Source organism: Hippoglossus hippoglossus, chromosome 9, assembly GCF_009819705.1.
Source record: "Hippoglossus hippoglossus isolate fHipHip1 chromosome 9, fHipHip1.pri, whole genome shotgun sequence".
Classification (NCBI taxonomy): domain Eukaryota; kingdom Metazoa; phylum Chordata; class Actinopteri; order Pleuronectiformes; family Pleuronectidae; genus Hippoglossus; species Hippoglossus hippoglossus.
In genome coordinates this window covers 17451972-17470748 of record NC_047159.1, presented here as the reverse complement: position 1 = coordinate 17470748, position 18777 = coordinate 17451972, and the positions used below count along the sequence as shown (strand labels likewise).

The 18777-nt window shown below is 41.1% G+C and overlaps 1 protein-coding gene and 1 long non-coding RNA gene across 3 annotated transcripts; one reads left to right on the top strand and one right to left on the bottom strand.

The window, feature by feature from the left end:
• The first annotated feature begins 1767 nt into the window (after nt 1-1767).
• Nucleotides 1768-10445, top strand: unc45b (unc-45 myosin chaperone B). 2 transcript variants are annotated; one of them, XM_034594664.1, is made up of 20 exons: nt 1768-1917; nt 2662-2823; nt 2908-2944; nt 3038-3213; nt 3487-3576; nt 3692-3859; nt 3989-4154; nt 4254-4424; nt 4788-4959; nt 5040-5340; nt 5583-5677; nt 6609-6750; nt 6830-6970; nt 7078-7205; nt 7530-7596; nt 7798-7911; nt 8129-8244; nt 8333-8450; nt 8567-8722; nt 9990-10262. In XM_034594664.1, exons 2-20 carry the CDS (start codon nt 2662-2664, stop codon nt 10260-10262), a joined length of 2793 nt encoding a protein of 930 aa, XP_034450555.1. In that variant the 5' UTR covers nt 1768-1917. The 2 variants fall into 2 exon arrangements, with proteins under 2 accessions (XP_034450555.1, XP_034450554.1); XM_034594663.1 differs by lacking the exon at nt 1768-1917 and adding an exon at nt 2154-2213 and having other exon boundaries at nt 9990-10445.
• Nucleotides 10446-11440: 995 nt separating this feature from the next.
• Nucleotides 11441-11892, bottom strand: LOC117767285. The gene is made up of 2 exons (XR_004614863.1): nt 11688-11892; nt 11441-11493 (listed from the first exon to the last, which is right to left on the bottom strand). It is a non-coding gene; the product is annotated as an uncharacterized LOC117767285 (long non-coding RNA).
• Between the last annotated feature and the right edge of the window lie 6885 nt (nt 11893-18777).

Genomic DNA, 18777 nt, shown 5'->3' with positions numbered 1-18777 from the left:
AAGTGTTACAGTTTAATTTGTTAAACCTTACACCCCAGCCCGTCACCAGCACGTCCACTCTGCTCTGCATCTGCCAATTGGCTTGCTGCTCCCTCCTTGCGAGGGACAACTAGCCTCTCAACAAAATCACAACTGAAGCCCCGAAAAACAAGTTTTTAAACATGTACAAAATCAAGATGTCTAGCTGGTCTGGGCCAAATGTCCACTTTGTCAATCCAGAGCTGCTTAAGGTACAGTGTGTACAAGTGTATGTGTAGGTGTGGTTTATGTCTGTTGATGTTTTGTGTTATGTTGGTGTGTGTTAAAAGCCCTGTGATTATTCTCTGCAAACCAATTTTATATATATATATAGTTTTAACTTTTGCCAGTTTATTGTTATCTAAACTAATCACATAGTTAAACTTCAGCAATGTCTCAAGGACATCGAGGCCTGGATGACCCATAACTTTTTACTTCTAAATTCAGACAAAACTGAAGTCATTGTACTTGGCCCTGAACACCTCAGAGAAACATTGTCTTACCAGATGATCCCCTTGGATACCATTGGTTTGGCCCCCAGCTCTACTGTGAGGAATCTTAGAGTTTTGTTAGACCAGGACATTTCATTCGACCCACACATAAAGCAAGTCTCTTCAGCCTTCTTCCTCCTGCACAATATCATGAAAATTAGAAACATCCTGTCTCAGAAGGATGCTGCGAAACCAGTCCATGTATTTGTCAACTCTCGACAGGACCATTGTCCTGTTGACCATTGAAAAGCCAACAACTGGCTCAAAATGCTTACAGGGACTAGAAGAGGGGATCATATTACTCCTGTCTCATCGTCTCTGCATCATATACAAAGCCCTTAACAATCAGGCCCCTTCATATATCAAAGAGCTCATAGCAGCATATTGTCCCAATAAATTTGTGTCGGTGAAAGCAATACCACGTTGCAGTGAATGAATACATAAATCCTGCACTTCACCTCTTTGGGGGCATTTTGTATTCTTCAGTTGTACAGATATCATGATGTATCATTACACGGTTGTCAATATATTATTGCAGAATCACTGTATCAATGTTATCATATTATTTATACATATTATATTAAATGTGATCGTGGGCCACGTATCACGTTTTGTATCGTATCGTGAGTAGCGCTGCAATTCCCTCCCCTAATAATATACAGTGACTGTTGTAGTGGGATGACTTCAGTCCTCACTGGGTTCTATTATAATCGAATGCATTCTATGTAATAAATCAGCTTATAAATTCCAACATGCTTATTCCTATTTACACTCACAGTGGGCCTGCAGCCTATCCCAGCATGCACTGGGAAGGAGACTAACACCCAGTTCATCAGGTCACCGCCTCACTGGAGTGTGGGATTCGGGATCATTCTCTTTCCAGAAGCTACCAGGTTCTTCTGTTTGTCACACAGCTGTCGGTCCCTCCTCCCCTCACCGCCACTTTGGCATCAGGCATTTGCTGGTGAGTTCTCAGCTGTCTGAGCCTGAAATAGATCTTATCAGGAGCAGACCACCTCTGACGGGGGTCAGTCTCGCAGAATTCATTGAATGGGAAATAACAGTTTCATTCACGAGGCCTTTTATATTTCAAAAACACTGAAATGATATTTGTTGCAACACAAGTAATCATGGTTTTTGATGACATTCGGTGCAAATGATCTTTAAGGGGCCTTTGTATGCTTGGAATGAACCCCTGTGTGTGATGGATGGTCCACCTCAGTCCTGTCCCATCTCATTGAGCTGCAGTATAAATATAAATTGAGGTGTTGGTGGGGGGAAACTTACACCAGATAGAAAAAGTCTGAACCAAACACTGGAGACTGGAGGTGAAGGCCGTCTACGTGGGACAAAAAAACTGAAGAACAGTTCCATTGAAGAGGATTGAGCAAGACACACAATCCATAAGGTACAACACAGCTTCCACAGAAAACTTTTTGTCCCTGTTTTTTCGTGTCCATCAGGCATGGATAGGGTGCTTAGGATAAGAGCACAGTGGGGGGTGGACTGTGCCATATCCGGGGGAGCATGAGGACATGGTGTCTGTCTATTAGGAAAGAAGCATTTGTTCCAAGGCTCCACTTGGGGTACGAGACCATGCCCAAATAAGGCCTGCAGGGCAGGCCATTTAAAGTTAGGGATAGCATGTGCGTGGCCATTTGCTACAAGAGAGCCAGGTCAGCAGGACACCTTTTAGCAAAAATGGTAAGTTTTAAAGATTTAAATGATATTATTATATTAACAGGTTACGATCGCTGTCCTCCAGGGTGATTGTGAAATAAATAAGTACTGCTTTTGAACTGCTTCCATACTTATATTCTGTTGATCTTTACAGTTAAAATGGGCAAAAGTATAAAACTGTTCAGGAGGTTTGTTTTAAACCTTTAGATTGTTTGAAATGTTTATTTTCTAACCAGAAACCTCTGTATGTGATTGGAATGTTTCACTTTAATGTGACGCTTGACACATGCCACATGTTTGAAAGACTGATGACACTGAAATTGTAAAAATTGTGCTTTTGCTGGTGAGGTGATGCTGTCAGACACAAGAAACGTGTGCGTCTCGTGGCACATGCTGATGATCAATTAACATGAAATTTGAGGATTTATAAGGATTTTTTTATTTTATACATGATGATTGAATTCTCCCCCAGATGGGAGACCCAATCCAGTTAAAAGATGAGGGAAACAAACACTTCCAGGCTGGAGAAACTGACAAAGCCATTGACTGCTACACTGCAGCCATCAAGCTATGCAAAGACAAAAAGGTGCTGGCTGTCATTTACAGGAACAGATCAGCATGCTACCTCAAAAAGGTAAGCAGTTTTTGTTAAAGCAGATTTGTAATTCCTCTGGTGAATAGACTATAATTTTAATGTTTTCTGTTTTTGCTGTTGAAGGAAAACTATGCCAATGCAGCATCTGATGCATCAAAAGGTAGCATAATCAATATAAAATCAAACTAACCCAATGAATATTAATTTGAATAAAGGGTCCACAAACTCATTGTGACTCACCCTACTTTTTTAGCAATTGATGTAGATGCAGCGGACATTAAAGCCTTGTTCCGGCGATGTCAAGCTCTGGAGAAACTGGGGAAACTAGACATGGCTTTCAAAGATGTGCAGAGATGCGCCACCATCGAACCAAAGAACAAGACCTTCGTGGAGACTCTCCGTAGACTGGGGGCAGAAATTCAGGTCAAGGTCAGTATTAAACAGAACATCACAGCCACGCACACATTCATACAGGGCAGTATGTGACTTCATACATCACTATACATAAATACATGCAGCATTCACTGATTTCTAATAAAAAATCTACACTGATATATTTATTTAACAGTCAATATTCGGCTGAAAAGAAAATCATATTTACCCCTGCCAAGGGAAATGATGAAATGATCGCAGGAAATTATCACAGGAAATTATGCTAGGATATCACAGAACCTTCATATACAAAACTTTTTTCCTCCACAGCTTAAAACAACATTCTCTACAGATTCGAGAGTACAGAACATGTTCGACATCCTCCTCGATGCAGAGATGGAAAAAGACAAGCGGGAAAAGGTGGGTTTATTTTAAATCTGGATACAAAATAAGTGGGAGATTAGTTTGTTTCCTAAATTTGCAGCTGTGGATTTAGCACTACTTCCACTTTTTGACTCACTTCTTTTATGTCTAGGCTGCAAATAACCTGATTGTGCTGTCGAGGGAGGACGCGGGAGCAGAAAGGATTTTCCAGAACAATGGAGTCCCTCTGCTGCTCAGTATGATAGAGACAAGCAAACCAGAGATGATCCTGGCTGCTGTCCGTACTTTGTCAGGGATATGCACAGGACACAAGGCTCGCGTGAGTATAGTCTTACAAATCGCATCTACTGAATAGAGTCAATATTTTAAAGTGTAACTCCTGCCTATATGACGCACTCAGACATATGCTCTATACTATTTACATGTTTCTTTTCACTCCCCTGGATAGGCCATGGCTATTGTGCACATGGTAGGGGTTGATAAGATGTGCAGCATCATGGCAGTCGACAATGAGGAGATTGCACTGGCCACCTGCAACCTCTTCCAGTGCATCAATGACTCCCTCACTGGTGGAGACTCTAGGGAGTATGGGAAAGAAGAGGCCTTAGTTTTGGGTGAGACCACATCCTCGTCTGTAACTGAGTGACCTCAGCTGTTTGGTATTTTTTTCCCCAGCACTGCTCACACTTTTTCTATCATCTGTCCCTCTGCAGACACAGCTAAAGACCTGAAAACCATCCTCCTCTCATTGCTGGAGATGGTTAACAATGCGAAGGTTTCCGGCCATGGCAGAGACCAGGCGCTGAACCTCCTGGCCACGAATGTGCCGCGCAAAGAAAAGAGAGGGAAAGACAACACTAGAACCCTCTTCACCATCGATCACGGTGAGACACGGCTGCATCACATCGCTCAGAGTCCAATTAGACCTGGTTTTAACATCCGTCCTGAGTGAGCCGATCACAAATGGTCAGCGCTAAAAGTCAGAAAGCACCCAAATGCGTCCTCAGTGCGTCCTGAGATCTGATCACTCTGACCACATTCAGAGGTGGTCTGGGATGCATATGACCACATTCTTTTCACTGTGGGAACCTAAATCCATCCTGGGCCACATATGAAAGACTCAGCTGACGTCCTCTGACCTGCTGCAGTTTAAACGTATTTTCACAGTCATGTTGCTGGAACCTCGACTCTCTGACATGATGTATTCAGCAGATATCCATGAATGCATTTATGTGCTTGTTCTCCAGGTCTGAAGAAGATCCTCAAGGTGTGCGGTCAGGTTCCTGAACTGCCAGACCAGCTGCCCTTGACAGACAACACACAGCTGATCGCCAGCGTGCTGCTCAACAAGCTCTATGACGACCTCACTTGTGACCCAGAGAGAGACAACTTCAGAGACATTTGTGATGACTACATCAAGTACGTCCATAGAACACTGATCCCCCAGTGGCTCATTTTGCCATCGAGACATAACTTATTATAATGTCTCTGTTCCACAGATCAAAAATTGACCCCAACAACATGGACAAGACCATTCATGCTGTCAACACAATCTCGGGGCTGCTGCAGGGTCCCTTTGACGTCGGTAATGTACTGGTTGGACGGCAGGGCATCATGGAGATGATGGTGGCACTGTGCGGCTCAGAGCGGGAGGTGGACCAGATGGTTGCCGTGGAGGCGCTGATCCACGCCTCCTCAAAGATGAGCCGCGCCTCCTTCATTATTACCAATGGCGTGTCGATGCTCAAGGATATTTACAAGAAGACAAAGAATGAGAAGATTAAAATACGTTCGCTGGTGGTGAGTGTGCCAAGGAAAGAACAGAACATAGAGGAAGTTTGCTAATATAAGACAGGTTAAAATATATATATACTGTATATATTATTTATTTTTACCACGGTATGAACACATAGGAAAAGTAAATATAATGATATACTGTTGTTCAGTTGGAGCACAAAGTTGTGTTGGGATGTAAGAAAGTTTGATGAGAGCACATAACTTGTGTCTATGTGCATATATGCTCATCTCAATGTCCCCTGCAGGGTCTCTGTAAACTGGGTTCAGCTGGAGGAGATGATTACAGTTTAAGGCAGTTTGCTGAGGGCTCCACAGAGAAGCTGGCCAAGCAGTGCAGAAAGTGAGTACTCACACAGAGACAATAAGCAAATGTACAATTTCCATACAAAAGTTGCAATGGATTTATCTCTAGATATATAGCAGAATGTCCCTGTACCCTGCAATCAATGTGCGTAACTTTGTCTCATTCAATTTCCTATTCTGAAATCAAAATCAGAAAATTGGTCTATTTTAAAAATAAAACTGAAATAAAAAAAGGTATCGAGGCATTTTCAGACATGAAATATAATTTGTAAAGAAAGGCTCAAAATTCTTTGTGTCTTCATAGGTTTATTTTTTCTTGATTAGAAACCCTCTTCTAATCATACCCTCTCAACATTAACAACATCAGCTAAAATAAAGACAGTTCAGTTATAAGAAGGCTGTGTGCAGTCTGTTGTAGTGAGGGAGGCTGTTTGTGGCCCTTTGTGAGGCGTGCAAGAGATTTAAATGAGTGTTTGGACAAGCCTAAACATGCAGTTAATATTGTGAAAGGGTCTATTTTAACCCAAACAATTTGTTAAGATATTTGTTGGGCATTTTTGTAATTATTGACAGCACAGACTTATACTGTACACAGATGTACAGTAAAAGGCTGTCGGTCAGAGTCATACCTGTGACCACTGCAATGAACTCAAGCCTTAATGTATGAGCCGCCCCATTCTTTTTTAACCAAACGTAACCATGCAGGGTTTTTTTGCCTAAATTTTAACGGAAAACTAAAGCCAGAAACCCTGGCTGCAGCAAGAAAACAACCCCAAATCAAGAAATGGAGAAATTAAAACTTAAAAACTATTTCCTTTTACAAAACCATATTTTAAACATTTTGAATTTTACGATTTTTGTCTCAGAATATGAAATCAATTGAAACTGAAGTACACTGATTGGCCAACCTACTACCTGACATCATCAGGATACAAACTTGGTGTTAAACCTTTCCCCTGTGCCTTCAGGTGGCTCTGCAATCCCCAGATTGATACCAAAACAAGGAAGTGGGCTATCGAGGGTCTCGCTTACCTGACTAATGATGCTGATGTGAAAGATGACTTTGTTGAGGACGACCTTGCCATGAAAGCCATGTTTGAACTGGCCAAGGTATAGAAATTATAGTCAGAAGCGAACCTGCAGTATATCTGATTAGATATGAGAAATAACCTTTCTCTTTATTTTCTAGTCGAAGGACAAGACAATCTTATACTCAGTAGCTTGCACACTGATCAACTGCACAAACTGCTATGATAAGAAGGACATCCTCCCAGAGCTGGTCCAGCTAGCCAAGTTCTCCAAGCAACATGTGCCTGAGCAACACCCTAAGGTAAAAGAGGAAGCACAGAAAACTCTATCAGACAGCAGAAATGGGCAGAGCGGGTAATGTCACACGTTCATGTGCATAAACACATTTTGCACACCATCGTTTCTCAGGACAAGAAGGACTTCATTCAGAGAAGAGTGAAGAGGCTGCTGAAAGCTGGTGTCACATCTGCTCTAACTGTAATGGTCAAAGCTGATAACGCCATCCTGACCGACCAGACCAAGGAAATGTTGGCAAGGTGAGGGAAGCTTCTGTGGAACTCACTGGAAACCCCCAAAACATCATCACAACATGCGATGAGTCATATCATTAGTTAAGTCACAAGTTAAGAATGAAAAAGTGAAAGCAAACAATAAACAGTTAAAAGCTATTTGAAGATCACACAGCATAAGAGCACAGATACAGAAATAAAAAATGTTACAGATGAGAAAAGAGTTAACAAGATAAATAAAAAACATATATACCACAAATTAAAGTACCTTTCTTGTGTATTCGTCCTTAAACTGCAACACTGCTGAGAAATATATGAGTGCTAAACTTATTTTGTATTTCTTATCTACAGGATTTTCTTGGCATTGTCAGAGGATTCCAAAGATCGTGGTATTATTGTAGCCCAAGGTGGTGGAAAGGTGAGCGATCGGTTTGGAAATCAATGTTGCATGAATCTACAACATGACACAAAGTCCTTCCACTGTATTCCACAGCTGAATACCCAGAAAAAAGTCTAAAAAGTCCATTACTGCTACTACCCAGACAAACTGGTTCTTTCATAGTATCCACGCTGATGTTTAGCCACTGTCTTTTAAATCAAACTGTTGCTCTGCCCTCAGGCTTTAATACCACTTGCTCTGGAGGGGACAGATGTCGGAAAGGTGAAGGCATGTCACGCCCTCGCCAAGATTGCAGCTATTTCCAACCCAGAAATCGCCTTCCCCGGGGAGAGGGTAAGACGCGCTGCTTTGTTTTTGAAAGGGGAATGGAAATTTGCTGAGTCACCCAGATTCCTCCCAACCCCCCTTCACTTGGCCTCTTTTTCTCTGTCTCTCCATATGCTGGAAGATGCAGAACTTTGTCAGCGTTTCCGACTGCTGTGATCTTCTGTTGGGGGTTTAAATTATCGTAATTATTAGAGTTAATCTTCAGCTGTTGCTTTGTTGACAGGTGTATGAGGTGGTGCGGCCTTTAGTGAACCTCCTTAACACAGAAAGAGATGGACTGCAGAACTTTGAAGCTCTGAAAGGCCTCACCAACTTGGCTGGCTTCAGTGATAAACTGAGGTGACAACTCCTTCCTCAGTAATAAGTGTCTTCGGTGCAGCTTTCGGGTCTTGCCTCAGTGTGGTTACATTGTCGTCCTGTTTTTTAGAGTAAAGATTGTGAAAGAGAACGCTCTGCCCGAGATTGAGAACTACATGTTCGAGGAGCACGACCAGATCCGACAGGCCGCCACTGAGTGCATGTGCAACCTCGTGACATGCAAAGAGGTGAGAACTGAAAGGTTGCCAAAATCCTTACATCATAACTTATGGTGCACAGTCAAACATGTGCGGTTTGTTTTCTAGCAGGTGCGGCTTAATGGAACATTTCAACTGTGTTTTAGGTTCAGGAACGTTACATGGAAGACGGCAATGATAAGCTGAAGCTGCTGTTGCTGCTGTGTGGTGAGGATGACGACTGTCTTCAGATAGCTGCAGCTGGAGCTCTGGCCATGCTCACTGCTGCTCAGAAGAAGCTCTGCAACAAAATGACTCAGGTGGTAAGTACAACAGTGTTTGTATGCCCGTAGCCGGCTATGATGTCACCCAGGTCTGGACCTCTGTAATTGTAATATGTAATAATTGAACCATTTTTACGCACCCGTGCTCAGAAATCCCGTGGTTACCTTTACCTCATGAACTGATAACTTACATCTGGCACTTCTAACCATGGCAAATAACGAGGACCACACACACTTTGAAGCACAATATGACCTAATTTAACTCACTTCTGCCATTTCCGTGAGTCCGGTTCCATGTGAACCTCCCAATGAGAGTAAAGGTGCAGCTTGAATCTGTCTGTGAATGCGATGTCATAGGAAAAAACTAGGACACTTGTAGTCTACCCTCTTGGTTGTTCTTTTTGGGGCATCATGCAGTGCTGCCTCATCTATGCTTTGTGGCAAGACATATTATGCACCCCACCATGTGTACCACAGCATTCTTTGTGCCACTGAATGCACAAGGAATGAGGGAGTGAAAAGTTGTGAGTTCCACGCACTTTTATTGGTATTTAACAAAATAGCCAAACATCGGTAGCTGGTTTTAACACAGACCTAAATGTGGTTAAGTTAACTTACTGTTACAGCTGTGATTTAACACTACTTAGAGATTTAGTATAGCTGTTTTAAGATCATGAACACAGAAAATTATACGGGTGTTATCCTGCTGTATTCTCACATGAGCTCACTCTGACATTATCAAGAGATTCTAATAGGGAGCTGTCAGGAAAAACTACAGAGATTGTCTGGAGCAGTTGGATCTGACACTTGCGTTTTCACACACAGCTCCTCTGGAGAATTTCAGGAGAATTTCCAGAGTTTAGTGCATGTCTGAAAGCAGCTTACGTCTATAACAATGTGAGAGGGGACTTAATAACAGAGAAGTGGACTCACAAGTAGTCTCCATTGGTCAGCCTCCAAAAACAATGGATCCTGCAATTTAATGCAACTCTATGGCATTGCATCTCAGACTCCACAGTCCCAGTTTGTAATGGAGGCTGTTATAATTTTGTTGAAATAATAGAGATGATGATGAAATTAATTTGGCATCATCAGTGACATAGCATTTTCTTTTATAAGCACAGGGAAACTACACTTGTGGTCATGTGTAGAATCATTGGAAATCTCTTTTAAAGCGAAAAAGGAAAGAAAACCCATTCACAACCCTGATTTCAACCTATCGACTCCGCTGACATATGCATGAAACTTGTGTTTCCTTTTATTTTCATCATTCACACACTTCACCGTGTCTGACCTCTCCCAACAGACCGACCAGTGGCTCGAGATCCTTCAGAGGTTATGTCTCCATACCAACCCTAAGGTCCAGCACCGCGGCCTTGTTATTGTTTATAACATGCTCAGCTCCGACAACAACGAGCTGTCCAAGAAGCTGATCGAGAGCGAGCTCCTGGAAATCCTCACAGTGATTGGCAAGGCCGAGGATAATCCCAAGAGGCAGGAGCCCATTGATGTGGCGCGCACATGCCTTGTTAAAGCTATGGATCTCAGCCTCATCAAACCCTTCACTAACCCTTCTTAAAATGATGGCAACAACCAGAACAGCACCAATGGACCTTTTTCTTTTTTGTTCCCTCTGTTAAATAGAGACATTTTTCAAAATGCTTTTTCCACATCAAAAATATTAAAAGATTTAACAACCTCTCTCCCACCATGAAGCTTCTCTCTCTGTTCAACATATGTGCCTGGATGACAAAAGCAAAAATATTTACTTTAATAACACCTAAATGTTTCAGTTTCAATGTGGAACAAATAAGTAGACAATCGCCTACCTACCTACCTACCTACCTACCTACCTACCTACCTACCTACCTATATCTACGTACCTACCTATACATACCTACTTAAAACAACCTACACCTACCTACCTACCTATACCGACCTACCTATATTTATGTACCTACCTACACCTACCTACCTACCTACCTACCTATCTACCTATCTACCTACCTACCTATCTACCTACCTACCTATTTATACCTACCTACCTATACCTACCTATCTATCCGTGGTTTAAAAAAAATCCACGTTTCTCAACGTTCCATACTAGACGTGTGATTCTTGATTCTTAGATGCATCACCATGTGGACGTGGACTCTGCATCGATGCAGTGACTGAATATAATGATTCATGGTTTCCACCACTGAAACATTGTAACCACCTTTGCTTCAGGACAGACGCACATTAAATGTCCGGTCGTCCTGTGTCAAAGTCTCTGTTTGGAGCAGTGGCGCTGTTAAGGGGGGGGCAGAATGTCGGGGCTTGCGGACACATGGATGACACCACAAGAGTAGTATGAGTATGGAGGCATGTCATAACTACCTATCTATCTATAGACAGTGGTTATTTGTATATTTAAACACAGTTGTTTACAAGTAATCATATTTAGCCCTTTGTGTGCAATGTGCAGAAGCTGGTGCAATATGAAAGAAAATAAACTTGATTCAGCACTTTGTTGAAATGATCCGTCATTACAACACTTTCCTGCAAACAAATACAGAACTTAGACTGAAACTAAAAATAGTAGAACTAAATAAAATTATAAACTAACTTAACCTCAACAAAAATGATACTGGAGATAAATGGTAATAATAAAAAAAACACCTTGTGTTTTAAAGACCCACGTGCTTTAAAGTTAGCTCTGTAATGGTTGCTGGGGGGTGAGATTGTTGTACCAGGTGATTTAAAATGTTAAGGTGGTGGAGGTGCATTTCAGCTGTTCTTTCTCCACGTTCTCAAGCTGCTTGTGTGCACTCAAGATGGCCCTCCCCCTCCATTCTTCACTGAGACAGACGAAAATGATTTCTTCAGACGAAGCTTTCCTTTGGGAAGACAAGCCCAAGAGAAAAAGACAGAAAGGTGGTGATGATGAGAGAGAAGGATCAGGTACTGCCCACTGTTCCCACCCAGGACAGAATCTGTATTATATCGCTGTGCTGTTAAATACAAAGACTGTTCTGATCCTCTTCAAACAGTGTAATAACCACATATTCTTTGGCTATTATAATGGAACTTACAGGCTCAAGTTAACTACACACCTAGCGGAAGTTTCATAATAATATGGTATTTATTGTATAACACATTTTGCTTATGTGGATGCACTGTTTGAGACACATTTCTATAATTTAAATACAAAATGATGAAAACTCAAACACAATGGTAAGTAATTTATGCTATTGTCCACTGACATGGTTTTGAACCTACTGTTAACCAATAGTTGCTCTCCATATTTAGATCGGGGAAATCCCCCCCAATATTCTGGTGATAGTGCCAACAGGCCTCTTGAAATTGTACCTTGACAATGATTAAACTCTGGCTACCGGCCCGGAAGTGATAGTTCCATATGATGTGAGATCAGACCACCCTCTCTGTGCCAACCACAAGACGACACAAATATAACTGCCGGCTGCTCAACACACTCACTCCTCCTTAGACTGAGCCTGACTTCTATTTAAGGACAGGAGTGTGTCAGTGAGTGGATTCTGGCTGGGAATCAGCAGAGTGTTTCGAGGGTGAAACTTGCCATACCTGTGAATTGTGTACTTTGTGTTATCAGTTACTTCAGATCGTTCAATTTGTTAATTCGTGAGCACGAGCTGCTAGGTGTGCACGTGATTGTCTGTGTCAGCGTATATCCGGATGCCTTTTCACTGTCTTTCTGTTTATATTACTAATTGGGATCTGTAGTTTACACTGTGTTAATATTACAGTAGCAGGAAGTTAAATAGATCAGGTTAAAAGGGTTTTCATCTAATACATATACATGGATATGGATATATTATGCCTATCTATACATATTTCTATTTGGTTTGATTGGTTTGATTGGTTTTATTATTATTATTATTATTATTATTATTATTATTATTATTATTATTATTATAGGGGAACCGGAAGGAAGAAAGGAATGTTGTTGAATGAAAATGAGGAACGATGAAATGTGGAAGTGACAAGTGCAAAGAGAAAAAGATGCCAATAATAGAATGTTGTTAATGAAAGAACTATTGCTTTCGCTCAGGAATCTCATATGATGAAAGTAGAGTTGAGTGAAAGAGAGAATGGATGTGGTTTTGAGTCATTACAGAACAATAGGTAAAAAGGTACAGGGGTGGCAAGATCTTTTTTTCTAGGGAGTCTGAAGATACTTAAGCTCTGTTTCCGGTTTGTAGTGTTTATGATTTGGACAGAAATAATTAAGAATCTAATGTTCAGTCAAGGAGGATTTTGAAAGGCGTTATTGAGATGCATTAACTGATTTACTTCATGGCTCTTGCCACTTCACAAACCATTAGGTGATTTGGTTATGATATGGATGAATGTTTAATCCACCCCTGCCACCTATTGTCTTTGTTAGGTCAGCTAAATGACATTTAAAAGTCTGTAAATTTCATTATTTTTGTTTCCTGTTAGCAGAATCAATTCTTTAAAGCCGGGCAAAGCTTGCTAAAAACTTGTCAACAGGAAGTGAGCATCATGAAGGAGTCCACCCATTCAGCCAGACCCGCAGAGTTCTGACCGAGTGGTGATGACAGGATAAGTGCGCGGTGAGCAACCTACTGTACCACAGTGAGCAGCAGGAAGACATCAGAGGGATTGTGATTCAGAACGCTCTCACCACACTGACCTCCAACATGAACAGTAGGTGTCTGACAACTCAGCAATTTAAACTGAGATTAATAAAAACAACTACAGAGCCTCCAATTTTATGTTGCACCTTTTGTGTTGACAGATCTGATCTTCACCGTTCTGCTGTCTCAGTTTATTCCTGAACTTGTTCAGTGCTTTGCAGTTGCAGCAGGTCAGAGAACGTCATCTCTTGTTTACATTCATCTTGTGATTACAAAAAGCAAGAGAATAAACAAACAAAACCAAACAATGTCATGTGTGTTGCAGGTGGAAAAGGATTTAAGCAGGAGTTTTACTGTGAGGCTCAGGACTGCGCTGCTCATGTGACTGTGGTGTTCTGCAACGACGAGCGGGTCTTCAGTGGTACTCGCATCGAAGAATGTGCCGGACACCTACCACCCAATTCTGTCTGCCAGCACCAAGGTCGGGCATTCGTTTCCACCGTTTCAGGAGGGACCTGTGAATTCGAAGGCACTGACGGTTATCTTGAGACCAAAAAATGCACAGGTATTTACTTTTACTCTCTAGAGTTCTTTGTATTTACAAACTGTACTAATACAGGTTTTCATTGCACACTATGCTTGAACATGAGGATTTCACAGATTAAGTCTGTTCAGAGAAACTGAAATTACTCTGATGTTTTTAGTGTATAAACCTGCGCGTTTGGTTTCATATGGTTTATACTACTTCACTCTGACAGAGATGAAGATATAGTGTCCTGTAAATCACTTATCTCAGGGGTTTTAGGACATGTAACACACAAAGTTGTAATAATGTGATGATGATCTCTACGCCGCTAGAAAGACAAATAAACCACATCAACCTGAGAATATAAGAGTGGTGAATGCAGCAGATGACAGCAGGAAGCTCCACTTCCCTCTTTCACATACAGTTATGTAAAATAAGTAGGTGTACTAGCGGAAAGACGTCTGAACAGAATTAATCATTCCAGGCTGAGGGTGCTGCTTTAAATGCATTTCCTCTTTTTAAATGTCATCACTGCCGCCACATTTAAGCTGTTGATCTGATTTTTAATTTGTGTAAAACAATGCAAAAAATCCTTAGTGACAAATTAGACCCTAGAATTATATTATTTCTGATGAATATGTTCCTTAAGACGAATAATAATGACACTGAAGATAAATTAGAATTTTACACCCAGCACATTTTTGGATTAAAAGTGATCATGATGACATTTATTATTCCGTCTCAGGGTTCAGGTAAAAAACCACACAAGATAGAATAAAATGCAAAGGAAAGCACAACAAAGTTTATATACTGCAAATATATTAATGTCTAAAAGAGAGATGACTATACCAATGCCTCCACAGCTGGAATTGGTAGCATTAAGTGCTAAATATAACATTCGATAAAACCAAGATGACTTCATTTTCAGATTCATTGTGCCGGCAAATACATTTATACATAAGATTTCTTAGGACGTATTGGAAAGTGTCGACTCCTGCAGCGACATACATTTCACTAACACTTGACCTTCTCAGTCTCTTGAGTAATAATCTCATAGCCTCTCATAGCATCATGATAAGCAACTTCAAGTTTCTTTATGCTTACGTTTTTTTAAAGTTTGACCAAAACATGGGCAGAAAAGAGAAGTGTGAACAGAAACACCTTCGCTCAGTGTGTAACCTCACTAAAGCTGCGTCTGTGTCTTCTCATCAGTGACCAAGATAATTTACCTGATTACTGACACCAGGATTACTGTTAAACAATTTGAAGTCAGGACATTTCTGCACATTTTTCCTCTTTGTATATTGATAAATATCTTTGCTGGTGTCTGTAACTGATACTACACTGTCTAATAACACTTTGTAACACGTCTCTTGTTTTCTCAACTAGACCTCGACAGCACATGTGTTTTTACCACTGGTGAGTTTTACCTGCAGATACACCCGTCACATTAAGCTTCTCGCTGTTTTGTTCGAACGTTGACTGGAGTTTTTCCCTCTTTCCTGCAGGTACCTCACCACCTCAACACCTCAACCTCAACGATGATGCTGACTACGTAGGCCGAGCCTACGTAGTCAGCATCGTCTGTGGAGTTATAGGTGAGTTCTGAGCTTCAGTAAACCTGACACTTTGTCTGCATGCACCATGTTTCCTTATCTTCTGAACAAGCAACTGTCAACAGCAGCTACGTGTAACTCTTTCCCTTCAACCCCTTCTAACCCACGTCTTTGCATTAACTTTAAGAAGATATGGCTTTTTGATACTTTTCCCACTTGCTCTCTCTCTCTCTCTCTCTCTCTCTGCCTTCTAGCTTTCTCTCAGGGCTTAAATGTTCGTCTTTCAAATGCTGGCAACTAGGTGACATCAACATTTTATTGAGCGTTGTATCTATTGTGCATTTATACAGTCGTCTTATATATGCATCTCTGGATTTCACAGGTTTGGTGATAGTCCTGTGACTGGCTGCATATGTCTATACAAAGACCCACCTACCTACCCCTATAGCCCATATTCACAACACAATGTGCCACATGGGGCTTAACAAGGTATGACATCCTCTGCCCTCAACCCTTGACTAGCGTGGCAGAGCATTAACCAACAACTACATCAACAAAATAACAATGTTTACAACATTCCTGAGACATTTCTAACATAAATGGAGAGGTGTATCAATGTTTAAAGTATTTATATAAAAGAAAATGTCTGACAGAGGTTGGGGTGGCATGGAAGGCAGAGCAGCAATGACAATTGTAATGATAGAGGTGTAGCAGTAATGGTAGTTAGTGAACATTAAATTCCATCATACAGCCCATAGTTTGCACAGATGTAGTTGTAAATATATTTATGATGACGTCTCTCATTCTTAACATGACCATGGGGTCTGCAGCCTCCTCTCTCTCTTTGACGAAGACAACAACCTTTATTTATAGATCACTATTTAAAATCCAGATTACTAAATCTTCGTAAAAACCCACTAATCGGCCTTGTGTACCTTGAAAGTCGCTACATAAATCAAAGCTGTTGATTGATGAGATGAATGCATGTAGGATGGTCACAGGACTGGTGACATTTTGTGGGTTCTCCCACCCATGACCTTACGATCACCATCGACAACTCCGTGGTAGCCTACCCCCAGACTGGTAGGAGCCTGGGTGTGACACTCGACAGTCAACTCTACCTTACTGCCAACATTGCTGCAACAACCTGCTCATGTAGATTCATGCTGCACAACATCAGGAGAATACGTCCACTTCTCACTCAGAAGGCGGCAAAGGTTCTGGTCAAGGCCCTGGTCATCTCACAACTATACTACTGCAACTTCCTCCTGGCTGGTCTGCCTGCTGAAGCCATCCGACCTCTGCTGCTCATCCAGAATGCAGCAGCTCGACTGGACTTCAACCTACCTAAGTTCACTGCACAGCATGATTCTTGCGGTCCTGGGTTTGAACCCTCATAATGCACTTATTGTAATCGCTTTGGATAAAGCGTCAGCTAAATGAAATGTAATGTAAAAGTTTGGTTGTAGCTGCTCTTGTAATAAACCTAGTCAATACTAAAGAAGACCATTGTCTCTGTGTGAACTATTGAGTGTTTAACAATTGTGTGAATGTGAGGGTAATACAATAAACTAAAGTAAGTCAGAGATGTGCTACTACATTTAACTTAAAAAATAAATGTTTTTTTATAAATAATTATGAGAAGTGACCTTTTTCCTCACTTGAGCCCCTGCCCCCAAAATATCTGTGCATGTCCCTGATTCTCACTGCAAATTAATTATAATCATTAAATTAAATTAGTCCAACCACAATCTAAATATGTTATCTTTAGATAAGTAATTCGTGCTATCTCATAAATGTATAAAAATAAATAAAAGTATCTTGGAAATCATTTAAATTCTTAAATCCCCATCTTTTTTTCCTTTGTTTATTATTCCTTTTGTTATAGAAATTGTCTGAGAGAGATATTAGGCTCATGTTAAAAATATTTTCACCACGTCAACTCAGAACACCCATGTCATGATCATTTTAATGGATGGATTTGGAAACCTTTTACAGACCCCCTGCTAGCGTGTCGCGGACGGATTTGATTCAATATCTATTCTTCTAAGGATATTTCATTGTACAATACCAATTTCACTTGGATATGTGTAACTGCGCAAGGAAACCACTCATTTGGTGCATTATGACAAATATTGTGGCAGAGGTGCTGCCTGCCTGTCTGACATGACTGTGTGCTCATCGGTGTGCATCTTCATTATATGATTCATCAGTCAGCGATTTGAGTGCATGATGCATCTCGATGCATTTCAATGTATCACATCCACAATTTCCTATATTACTGCACATAGCTGCTTTTTCATCAGTTAACACAATCAGTCAGACAAACATGAACTCCGTTTTTATTTATATAGCTCTAAAAAAGTATTGTAGACTGTTACTGTTATTACAATTGTGCTGTAATTTACCAAATGCTGCACCTAAAGCTTAAAACTGTATCAGCTTAAAGCTGCAACAGCTTAAAACTGTATCAAGGTGGCCCCGCCTGGCCCCCCCCACCTTGGCAGCGACAATGCACTAAGGCGCGTTACTCCACAGGTGAACAACAGATTCTGCTCCTCTGATGTTTTATAATCACTCACATGTAGAACTGATCTTTATAAAAACCTGCTAAATTCATATTTATGTTCCTGGATAAACGGGGCGTCACTTCTTCGGCAACAATGAACACTGCGTTGCAGCATTATTGCAACTTCTCTTCTGTCTGCAGGAGTGTGTGTGTGTCTGCTCATCTCTGCCCCTCTTCACACACAAATTGCTAATCACATGGGATATTCACCATCTCGTCCTATATTCTTAAATAGTTATTAATCAATTATGTCGGATCATAATATCAGATCGTTCCTGTCCCTTTAATCCTGATGTCCTGTCTCTGCACATCACGTTACGTCCTTTATATACAGTCTATGGTTATGTCTCGTGTTGTGTAACAGGTTTAAACGTGTGTCTCATAAGGGCGATCAAACGAACACAAAGGATGCATACAAGTCTGCTGCGCTCCCCCCTCGGCTCTGCTGACCACCACACCATTCTGCTTGCCCCAGCATACACTCAGGTGATACGGAAGGCAAAGAGGGTGACTAAAACCATTAAGCAGTGGAAAACCCTCTTAGCCCCCTCCAACCACATCAATGAGCAAGAGGACGCTGTTTCATCAAACATCTCCTTCTGTGTAAACAGCATCATCCTCAGCAAAACGGTCTCAATCTTCCCCTGCAATAAACCCTGGATACCAAAGAGCTCAAGGAAATTATCAAGAGAATGAAAATAGTCTTCTTTCCTGGCTCCCAAACAGAAAAAAATGAGGTCAACTAAAAGGTGAAACGTGCAATCAAATCTGCCAAGCGGAAGTACAAAAACAAAGTGGAGGAATAATTCACACAGTGGAAC

Bases quoted from the DNA above. Each gene is read 5' to 3' on its own strand.
- unc45b (XM_034594663.1), top strand. From the start codon at position 2,154: ATGTGCGTGGCCATTTGCTACAAGAGAGCCAGGTCAGCAGGACACCTT. The intron at 7,206-7,529 runs GTGAGGGAAGCT...TCTTATCTACAG, and splicing joins ACCAAGGAAATGTTGGCAAG to GATTTTCTTGGCATTGTCAG. The intron at 8,451-8,566 runs GTGAGAACTGAA...ACTGTGTTTTAG, and splicing joins ACCTCGTGACATGCAAAGAG to GTTCAGGAACGTTACATGGA.